The sequence below is a fragment of the Dipodomys ordii genome, unplaced genomic scaffold (assembly GCF_000151885.1).
Source record: "Dipodomys ordii isolate 6190 unplaced genomic scaffold, Dord_2.0 Scaffold62, whole genome shotgun sequence".
NCBI classification, from domain to species: Eukaryota; Metazoa; Chordata; class Mammalia; order Rodentia; family Heteromyidae; genus Dipodomys; species Dipodomys ordii.
Genome location: NW_012267278.1, coordinates 10,760,144 through 10,771,563, shown reverse-complemented (window position 1 = coordinate 10,771,563; position 11,420 = coordinate 10,760,144). Strand labels below are relative to the sequence as shown.

At 34.6% G+C, this 11,420-nt stretch overlaps 1 protein-coding gene across 1 annotated transcript in view; it reads right to left on the bottom strand.

Moving 5' to 3' along the window:
- Mms22l (MMS22-like, DNA repair protein) overlaps positions 1–11,420 on the bottom strand; it is a 101,405-nt gene that overhangs the window by 86,292 nt on the left and 3,693 nt on the right. The window contains exons 4-9 of the mRNA XM_013022352.1: positions 11,012–11,061; positions 7,678–7,765; positions 7,411–7,588; positions 5,403–5,493; positions 3,780–3,910; positions 1,301–1,414 (exon numbers count right to left, since the gene is read on the bottom strand). Coding sequence (XP_012877806.1) covers positions 1,301–1,414; positions 3,780–3,910; positions 5,403–5,493; positions 7,411–7,588; positions 7,678–7,765; positions 11,012–11,061 — 652 coding nt within the window. The remainder of the gene's footprint in view (positions 1–1,300; positions 1,415–3,779; positions 3,911–5,402; positions 5,494–7,410; positions 7,589–7,677; positions 7,766–11,011; positions 11,062–11,420) is intronic.

Here is an 11,420-nt window from a genome sequence, read left to right as displayed (position 1 = left end):
CCCTGTATCTAGCAAATTGGGTTTGCAGAAAATGGAAAAACTGATGCTTATTCCACTGAAGAAATTTTTTCAAAAGGTAAATATTGAAAAGCAAAAAAAGAATTCTGAAGCTGGCCACCAGTAGCTCACTTACAATCCTAGCTACTCAGGGGACAAAGATGTGACGAGTCAGCCTAGGCAAGAAAGTCTGAGAGATTCTTATCTCCAATCAACCACCAAAGAAGCCAGAAGCAGAGATAGTTTCAGTGGTAGATCACCATTTTTGAGTGAAAAAGCTAAGGAACTATGCCCACAACTTGAATTCAAGCCCTAGTACCAAGACAAAATAAATTACTTGAGACTTTGTAATATTCAGGTCTCATTTTAGAAGCCAAATTTTACTTTATAAATCAAACTGCAAGGGAAAAAACAAAGCTTAATAAACAAAACATGAAATTTACTTTTCTGCTAAAATAATGACAAAACAAAGCTTAATAAACAAAACATGAAATTTACTTTTCTGCTAAAATAATGACAAAACAAATTTTAAAAAACAGTGTATGTAAAGCTGCAAAAAATAGAGTTCTTACTAAAATTAAATAACAACATCTAAACCCCAAAATATTTAATATGGAAATATCAAAACCTAATGAAAAAAAAACCTAAAGAACTTTCCATATAGCATAAACCATGTTAGTATAATTTGTAATATCCTGTTTGTATATATTTCTGCATATCAGTATCCTTTTGTTCAGAAATCTTAAAAATTCAAAGCTCCCTTCTGAAGCCTTGACTCAAAATGAATTGGAAGAAAATTTCCCATCCTTCCCTTCCTGCTTGTCTCTATTCCTTGAAATAAGATCAAATAGCAGAAATTTAAATACCAAATCTAAGTCACTCCAAATCTAAATCTGTCACATTTTCTGACTATAGTTTTTTTTCTGAGTTACCAGAAGTTATTTAAGTACTTTATCCTAAAATATTTCTGATAGGAGATTAATGAATTAGAGAAAATGTGACAGTCAAGTTTTATATTACTTCATTTTTCTTATTACTAAGTTAGGATTAAAAAGTCTAGAAGCAGTAGGAGTGGCTCAAGTGGTAGAGTGCCAGCCAGTAAGTGGAAGCATCAGACACTGTTAAAGTCCCAGCCTTGAACCAAAAAAAAAAAAGGCAGTAGATATTCAAAGTTAATTTAATTCATATTCAGTGGCTGTTACAGTCATACCATAAAATACGTTAGAAAGAGTTTTCTTGGCCAAACACATTGAAAAAATTCAGTGAAAGAGTTGGTAATAACTAGACATCGTTTCAAACTTACTTCAGAAAGAGACCATTTACTTCTGTGGTCTAGAAGATGAATGAGTAGAACCCATAATTCTTTAATGCATGCACAGGGGCAGGGATGACTCGTTAAGCTTTCAAAAGGCCTAACCTGTAGAAAAGAAGAGGAAATTCTACATGCTATAAATGTAGCTCTTTTTTTAATAGATAAAATGTACTCTCAATGTATAAAATTCTTCATGAAAGTCATTTCCTTTTTCAAATAAATTTCCTTTAAAACAAAGTACATAAAAAATCTAATTCTTAACTAAAACACAATAGTGTCTAACTTTAGGGATCTAGTCAAGTGATCAACAAAATTTTTCAATAAGAATAAAATAGTAAATATTTAGGACTTCATTGGTAATAAAATCTCTGCCACAATTACTAACCTCAGCCACTGAAGTAGCAGCTACAGACTAAGGGAGAGAAATGGAGAAGGCGGTGTTCAAATAAAACTATTTATAAAACAGGTAGAACTGGTTGAACTGAGCATCAGTGTCACAGTATAATGCCTAAATCTAATCTATCGGCCACACCAAAGAAAAAAAAAAGACTTCTGATGAAATGTTAGAAAATAAGCTTGAATTTATAAGAACAATAAATCATCTTGTAAGATATAACAAATATAATTTCCTTTTTGCCATTTCAATAACAAAATATTCTAAATGATACTAGATAGTTCAGACAATTTTACTGTAATTACAAATATAGCTAGACCACACAAATTCATAATCTATTCAATTTCACATATAACATGCACATACCAACCATAAAATAGAATAAACAGATTGATTGATAAGATGTTACTGGAAGTTTTAGACAGAGCAATTAGGTACTGACACAGAAATTTTAAAAATCCAAATTTAAAAAGAAGTGGTTAAATTGTCACTGTTTGCAGGTGACATGCTTTTTTTCTTCTCAGGTTTTAAGACAGGTAACCCCATACTGGACTGCAATTTACAATTGTTTAGCCTTAGTCTCCTTAGTTGTGGGAAGTGGTAGGATTCTAAACATGTGTCACATCTCGCTTGAAATATTTTTATGAGAAAACTCTAAGGTATTTGCTCAAATTATGCTACCTAGTAAATTTATTAATGTTGCAGGATATAAAATCAAAATACAAAGATCCACATTTTCTTTAAATATCAATAAATAATAATGATCTTATTCATAACAGTCAACAGAAAGAAATCCTCAGGATAAATTTAACCAAGTTAAAAATTGGTACACTAAATACTACAAAATGATCAAAGAAACCAAATGAAGACCCAGTACATAGAAAGATATCCATCTTTGTTCATGGACTGGAAGAATTTAGTATCGTTGAAATGTCTTTACTACCTTTAAGTACTTAACAGCTTCAATGCAATTCCTACTAAATATTGAAGACATTTTTCACAGAAATAAAAAAGAGAATATTTATATGAATACATAAAACCATCCCAAATAGCCCAAACAATAAACAACCATCACCACACACACACACACACACACAAAAATCCCTAGAGACACTGTACTTCCTGGCTTCGAAATAAACTATGAAAGTACAATAATTAAATCAGCAGGTACATAGGATAAAGCCAGGCACTAGTGGTTCACGCCTATCATCCTAACTACTAAGAAAGCTGAAAACTGAGGACTGTAGTTCAAAGCCAGCCAGGGCAGAAAAGTCTTATCGCCAATGAACTACCAAAATGCCAGAAGTAGAGTAATGGTAGAACACTTAGCCTTAAGTACGAAAGCTCAGGAAGAGCATGCCCAAGCTGTGAATTCAAGTCCTTGGACCAGCAAGTGTGAGCGCACACATACATGCATGCATGCATGCACATGCACACGCATGCACGCACGCATATCTACACACACACACACACACACACACACACACACACACGGTCAGAGCTCCAAGAACACAGAGTAGTGAAATGACCTTCTCAGAAAACACCTCTAGGAAAACTGTATGTATGTATAAGTTGAATGGAAGTTAGACCCTCATGGATTATAGACTTAAATGAGAGACCCAACATTGTAAAATCACACAAGAATGCATAGAAGAGAAAGTTCTATGACACTAGTCTGGGAGTTATTTCTTAGGAAAGCACAGACAACAAAAGTGAAAACAGATGAATGAAATATCTAACTAAAAAGCAAAAAGTTTTTTCAGCAAAGAAAATAGTAAAATGAAGACAAAATCATATTCAATTATTATTCATAATAGCCCACACAAAGAATCAACCTATGTATTCACCAATGGATCAATTAAAGAAGAAAAATGTGAAAAATACTTACAATGGAATACTATTATCCCTAATTGGAAAGAAATCCAGCCACTGACCAGATTATATTACATAGACTAAGCCCTTTCATAACAATTGCTATACAATCTCACAAATTCAGGGTAAATAGAGATTAAACTAATTATACTAAAGACTATTATAACGAAGTATGAAAACGACAAATAACCCTTAACACATTACCTTGTCATACCTGTTGAGTGACAGCCTTATTAAATCATATAGAAGATTTTCACAATGTTCTTCAAATAGGCCAACACTGGTTAAATTGTCACCTGCCAGATTGACAAACTGCTGACCATACACAACTCGTTCTGAAAAGTAACAAAAAAAATTTTACTTAAAACTACATAAGGTTTTTACTAATTCAAGAGTAAAACTATACTTCTTTAACTTCTAAAAAAAGAAAAACAAAAATTATTTTTGTAAGAGTTACATTTGAGAACAATAACTTATTTACATGAGTACTAACATTATATAGAAAACATTTTCAACTCTTCTCCACATAATAAAATTCTCTGATCCTCATTAATGCTGCATCACTTAGTGGGAAAAAAATCTTCACTCACCTTTAGTAACATACCATCTAAAACATTATTTTTTAATACTGATAAACTGAGTATGTTTGATTGTTTTATGGCATAAAATAGAGCATAACAGGGTAACAAGCAAAATTGTTCCTTTATCATAGTACGTCCACTTGAATACTGTTCAGAGTAAATATGTGAAATATAGTCACCATAAGAGGAATATGCACATCTTTGTATGTCTGTATAATTGTAAACATACACATGCATTTTAAAAATTCATTAATACAAAATTTGGTATTGAGGAAATAGCTATCTTTATAACCTAGTTTGGTAAGGATGTTGAATACCAAACTGCAAGGTCAGAGAAAGGCAACGTAAGAGAAAGGATTGTTATCCACTAATAAATGTACAATAAAATTATGTTAAGATGTTTGTATGGACAACCAGGAAATCGCAAACACACACAAAAAATACAAGTATAATTTGTTTGTAGTCAGAAAATAATATTCTCTAAGGTTAAGAGAACTTGCAGCTAATATATATAAGCTGGCTAAGATTTAATATTCAACTAATGAACAGCATACACAAAACCCAAACTACAATGTTCCACTGCACTTCCAAGAATCTGTTTTACAGAATAATGTATACAAGGTATGTTTAGGTATGTGCAGTAAAGCATGATTTAGAAGTAACTTAATGTTCAAAAAATAGACAAAGCTAAGTATAGAAGACCCATAAAACATTTAGGCCTTAATAAAGTACAGTTAATATACTAATATGACATTTGTCTAAAAGCCTACTAAATGTAAGATTTACCATTTATATAATGAATAATGAAAAGGGGTATAAAACTGGTATAGGAGATGGAAGTTTTTCAAAGTACACCATGTACTTGTATGGAAATACCAATGAAACCTCATTTTACAAATACATGTTAACACAAAAGTCAATGACCAAGCTGTTTCCAAAACCTCAGTGAAAGAGTAGTAAAACTTTTACTTCTTTGGTTTTATTTTATTTAAGACATATACATCATTAAATACACATGACTTATGTAATTCCCCATCTTCCTTCCTCCTGTCCTTTCCCTCTTCCTCCCTTCCTTCCCTGTTTAAGACTAGGTATCACTTAGCTCAGACTAACTTCAAATTTGTGATTCTCCTGCCTCAACCTCCAGACTGATAGAATTAAAGACAACACCAGCATACCATTACTTATGTTATTTTTTAAGTGAAAGTTTAAATTTTAGAAAAAGAATATAAATCCATAAACTTACTCAATTTTTCACCCAGTATGTGAAGAATTTCTAGGACCTGCCAATGAATATCTAAGTGGAGATGTAATAAATGCCAGCATGGTGGAAATTTCTGTAAATGATAATAACTATTATTAATAATTCTTAATACTTTACCAGACATTTTGTAGCATGTCAAAACTCCAAGACATAGGATAAAGAGTCAAATAACCTACCAGTATTCAAAAGTTCATCTGCCCTATTTTCTAGAGGATTCTTTCACTGAAGCTCTTTGAATTGCAAAATGTATTTCTATTTTTTAAGACAGTGGGACAGCTGAATAGACTTCTACAGTAAACATATCTCTCAATCAGATTTTAAAACCCAAACCTCAGGGCTGGAGACATAGGCATCAGCAATAAATAGATGGTACATCTTGCATCAGTACCACTAAAAAAACAAAATACTTCCAAGTGAAAGATTATCACTAGTAGGAAATAAAAGGACATGATTAAAATTATCTTAACTACATTTCAAAACATCAGAATATACATCATGATGCAAATGCAGCTTTGATAGTATGATTTTGGGTTTTGGTGTGTTTGCAGTGCTGAGGGTTAACCTGAGACCTTGAGCAGGCCAGGCAAGCACTCTACTATGGAGAACATTTTCAACCCTAAAACATAATTGTTTTTTATAAGGTAATCTTCCTGACTCATTATACAGCTTTCCTAAACTTTTATCAATGAGGGAAAAGCTACAAAGTGTTTAAAATAAAGATTACTTAGCCTGAAACTTTTTTTTTTTTTTTTGGGTCCGGTCGTGGGGCCTGAACTCTGGGCCTGGGCGCTATCCCTTAGCTCTTCAACTCAAGGCTAGCACTCTACCACTTGAGCCACAGCGCCACTTCCGGCTTCTTTTCCCCCTTTTTGCTTATGTGATGCTGAGGAATCGAACCCAGGGCCTCAGGCATGCAAGGCAAGAGCTCTACCACTGAGCCACCTTCCCATCCCCAAGCCTGAAACTTTTAAACATTTACACTACTATATAGAAACACAAAAACTATTGACTTAATATCTGCTAATGAAAGTACTTTAGACAGATTATTGTACATTATTCTTTTTTAAGAAATTATATGCATTACCCATATCATATTTATGATAAAGTATTTACCTTTAATTCTATGAAGCAAACATCACATTGGCAAAAAAATACTCAACTGTGAAAAATGTGTTCTGTTTTTCCAAACACGGAAGGGGGGAAATGACAACACATAAATTTACAATACACACTTTTTAAAGTTCAAAATTATCTTAGAATTGGGTGCTAGGGTCTCATGTGTATAAGCCTAGTTATACAGAAGGCTGAGATTTATTTTTTTTTAATTTACTTAATTGCTGTTTTAGAGGTGATATATGGCAGGGTAACTTCACATAAAAAGTACATTTCCTTTTGCACAGTGTCATCTGTTCCTTCATTCTCACTCATTCCCTCCCTCCCATCTCTACCCACAAGTTGTATATGGAAGTCAACTATGCAGCATGTTCTTAATTCATAAAAAACATACTTAATTCATAAAACCTTAGACAAGTTATATAAGTTAAACAGATGAGGATGCAAGAGATGTCAGTCACATGTACCAAAACACATAATAAAGAGACTAGAATTTCATGGGTGTGTGTGTGTGTATACCTGGGCTTGTATGCAGAACCTGGTGCTCTTGCTTAGGGGTGTGTGTGTGTGTGTGTGTGTGTGTGGTGTGTGTGTGTGTGTGTGTGTGTGTGTGTGCGCGTACTTGGGCTTGTATGCAGAACCTGGTGCTCTTGCTTAGCTTTTCCATTCAAGATTAGTACTTTACCACTTGAGCCATACCTGTCCTGCTTTTTGGTGTTTTCTGCCTCGGCTGGCTTTGAACTAAGACCCTCAGCCTCCTGAGTAGTTAGTCACCAGTGCCTGAAGCCAGAATTCATTCTTAACTAATTAATTTTGTTTTTGAAGAAATATCCTTTATGGAAAGAAAAGGCTGGTAATAAATTGTAAAAAGACAAACCTTAATATGGTTTTGATTTACAAATGCTCCTAGATTAATACTGGGAAGTTCATACAGATGGCCAATATACAAAAGTAATCCATGCAGTTCATCAATCAGCACTGAGGGAAGCTGAGACTCTGAAGCTTCATAGGGATGGACAGGAACTTGGTCTTCATCAGCCTGTACTTTCAGACACCTGAAGAGTGTCAAGATGGAATAAACCAAATCTGAAGAATATACCCACAGAAAGACATGCAGTAAGCAAATATTCATTTGCCATCCTACCTGAAGATGAAAACTTTAACATAATGGAGAAAGGTCACACACTGCTGCCTAATATTGTCTGCTCTGCTGTGTAGGCTGGATATCTTCCCTGAAACAAAAACAGACAATGTTAATCATAACCTGAATCATAACCTGCCATTTTTTCCACCTCTTCTTTACTGACTCCTCAGTTCTATTACAAAAAAGCCTCAGAACTCAGTCCCAAGTCAGCTCTTTTCCATATATGTCCTTAGACATGATTAGTTCAACTCCTTTATTAATAACTGATATCCATTCCAAAAGCCTGATCTATACCTCCTAACTTTCATTTGCATTCCAGACCTTACTAGCCAAATTAGCTAACATCTATGCTCAGACAATACTATGTTAATGAACAGAAGTGCTAGCTAGTACCAGCATGATATCTTTTTACTGTTTCCCAAATCAGTGCATGTTATCCATGTGATCTACATCATTCTTCATTTGCCTTTCTTTTAACCTCCTATCTTATCCGTTAAGAGTCCTATTAAGCTTATAACCATATACACCTTGAAATTACCTATTTTTTCTATAATCTCTAAAATTATTCCAATAGGACTCTAACAGACCTTTCCTGTAACTCTCCATATCTACATACAAAGTATGCACAGCATGTATATTAATTCCTGATGTTCCCAGATCAAGACTCTTAAAAGTATACCAACATTAACTATACTTAAAATTAGGGCTGGGAATATGGCTTAGCAATAAAATGCTTGCCTAGCATGCATAAAGCCCAGGGTTCAAATCCTCGTACTACATAAACAGAAAAAGCCGGAAGCAGCACTGTGGTTCAAGTGGGAGAATGCTAGCCCTGAGCAAAAGAAGCTCAGGGAGAGTGCCCAGACCTTGAGTTCAAGCCCCAGGATTGGCAAATAAAATAAAATAAAAGCTCTTATAAGACCTTAAATGGAATCTTTTCCTCAGTTACCTTAACATTCACATCAGCAAGAAATAATCTAGGTAGCTATTATATATAAAGCATTGATAACCTTTCTGATAAGACAGCAAACAAAAATAAATGAAAACAAAGAAAATATGATGAGAACCACAGGAAACAAATTCTCATCCATATTAATCATAGAATAAATAAAACCTACTTCTAAATTTGAGTTCAATTTGCAACATATGACAATTAATTAGTGTGACCAGATGAGTGTGAAGTTGCTATGCTAACATATACATATCAAATTGCACTTGGGACTAATTTTACCAATGAAAAGCCATATAATCCCTATGGTTTGAATATAGTATGTCCTTTCTGGAACTCAGGTTGAAATCAGATTGCTATGTGGTAGTACTATCGGGTAGCAGAGGGCATTAAAAGCTGGTTAGGTCATGAAGAATTCTATCTCATAGGAATTCTCAGTACTCAGGACTGGATTAACCACTAGGGCAGTGGGCTTCGGTAAAGCAAGGCCACTTTCATGTTTCATCTCTTTTTCATGTACCTATGATGCCATCTGCCACATCATGATGCAGCATGAGGGTCTTGCCAAACACAGTTGTCACATCTTGAACTTCTGCATCTAGAACCATGACCCAAATAAGCATCTTTTCTTTACAAATTTTATTTTCGGGTATCCTCTTACAAAAATAAAAATCAAATAAACAATTCTCAGCCCCTAAAAGCAGCGATCTCTGAAAATAACTGCTGTGCACCACTGTAGTCAAGTAATAGGGAATAATAATTATTTACCCTTAATAAGTAAAGCATTAGATTTATCCATCTCTTACCTTTAAACTTGGAAAACAGGAAACAATTTAAAGTAAGTTTCAGTACTAGACAAGATTGTTATCCCAGAGGAAAGTGAGTCCCATGACCATATCAGCATTCCATCTAGAGTTTCCAAGCTGAAGTACAGGGGGCAGAGCCCTAACAAAGATCAACTCACTGAGTAGTTGAGATATGAAATTGGAAAGCCTAAATTTACAAGAAACAAAAAATACGTAAGGAGAAAGGAGGCTACAAAAAGGAATTGGGAAACGTATGGGTCTCACTTAAGGCTTTGAGGGAGTACTGTTCATCCGACGATTTAAAAAACAAAACAAAAAACCCTAAGGCTATAGAAAAATGCCAGAAAACAATTCCCAAAAAGCTTATACCAGTTAGGGACAGTTCCAAGTTCCCATTTGTAAAATAGGAAAACAACAGAATAATCCAAAAGGGAGAATCTTCAGAAGCCTTATCAGAGAATCTTCAGAAGCCTTATCAGATTACTGGGCTACGTGAAAATTACAGTAGAGAAATTATCTTTGACAACTCTTAAAACAAGCTTCATAAAGCATCTGTAGATTAAAAATATCCCATAGCATGCTAGAACTAAACTTAACATCTAAGAAATTCAGGCTGAACACTGCAACTCATACAGATAACTTCAGCTACTCAGGAGGTTATCAGGAATATTTTGGTTTGCGGTCTGCCTAGGCAAAAAGTAAAATCATGTATGTGAAGCCAGGAGTAGAACACTTATGTAGGAAGACAAGAAGATCATAGGACACCTTTGCCCAGGCAGAAGGTATAAGACCCTGCCTGAAAAATAACTAAAGCAAAAAGAAAAAGCAAAAAAAAAGAGAAGGGGAGAGAGAGTGAGGGAGAGGAAGGAAGGAAGGGAGGGAGGGAGGGAGAAAAGGAGAAAGGGAGAAAGGAACGGAGGAAGGGAGGGAAGGTGCGGGGAGGGAGGGAAGGAAAGGGCACTGGAGGCAGTTTCCTAACAAGTCCTTGAGTTAAACCCCAGTACTTCCTCTCACTAAACAAAAAAAAATCAAAAAACAAAAACAAGTAAAATTAGAAAATAGCAATGTAAAATGTGCATCACTGCTATTCAATAAAACACTACTATTCAAATAAGCAGAAATAAGTATGATAGCAGCAACAAAAAAACAAACCAGACAATACAAACAGGTCCAGAAACAAAAGTGAGTAAAGATCCAACTGTCTCCAAACCATAACTACACATATGTTCCATACTTAAGACAGATGAACATAAACAGGAGGACAGAAATAGAATATTTTTTAAAATACCAAATCATAAATACTACACTGTACGAAAATTGCTGGCAAGCAGAAGCAACTAGCCTCCAATAAAAAATACTTCCCTTCCAAGTCCTTCATTACTTTAACCCTATCAGTTTCCCTTAAACCAGTAACCCCTTAAACGCAAAATTCAAGCAAAAACGTAGAAGGCAGAAAAAATGAGATGCCTCATTTCTGTTCTACACCCACTTCCCACCTCCAGGCAATTACAGACACATGTTCAAGTCACCAAAGGAAACTGCATTCTCTTTCCACTGAACACATGCTTCCTATACTCACCGAAATCACAGCTAGCATGTAACAAGCCTTCCAACTTGTATAGATGTTGCCTAATTTTAAAAAAGGTGAGTTATTTTTAGCAGTTTAAAATATGTAACAATTACACAGCTAGTATTTCCTAGTCTATTACAAAGCTTCAATATTTCTTTGCAGTTGGTGTTTTATACTTTGTAAATGTTTATTAAAGGTCAGCTACAGGTAGTGGAAATTCTGAGAGAATATAAAACAAACTGGTGTTTAACAGTCCAAAAATAGTCATTGAAGGATGCATACACCCCAGAAATGATTTCAAGTATCATTTGAAATTTCAGTATCAGGGGGCTGGAAAGGTGGCTCAGTGGTAGAACGCTTGCCTTGCATGCCTGAGGCCCTGGGTTCGATTCCTCAGCACCACATAAGCAAAAAGAAA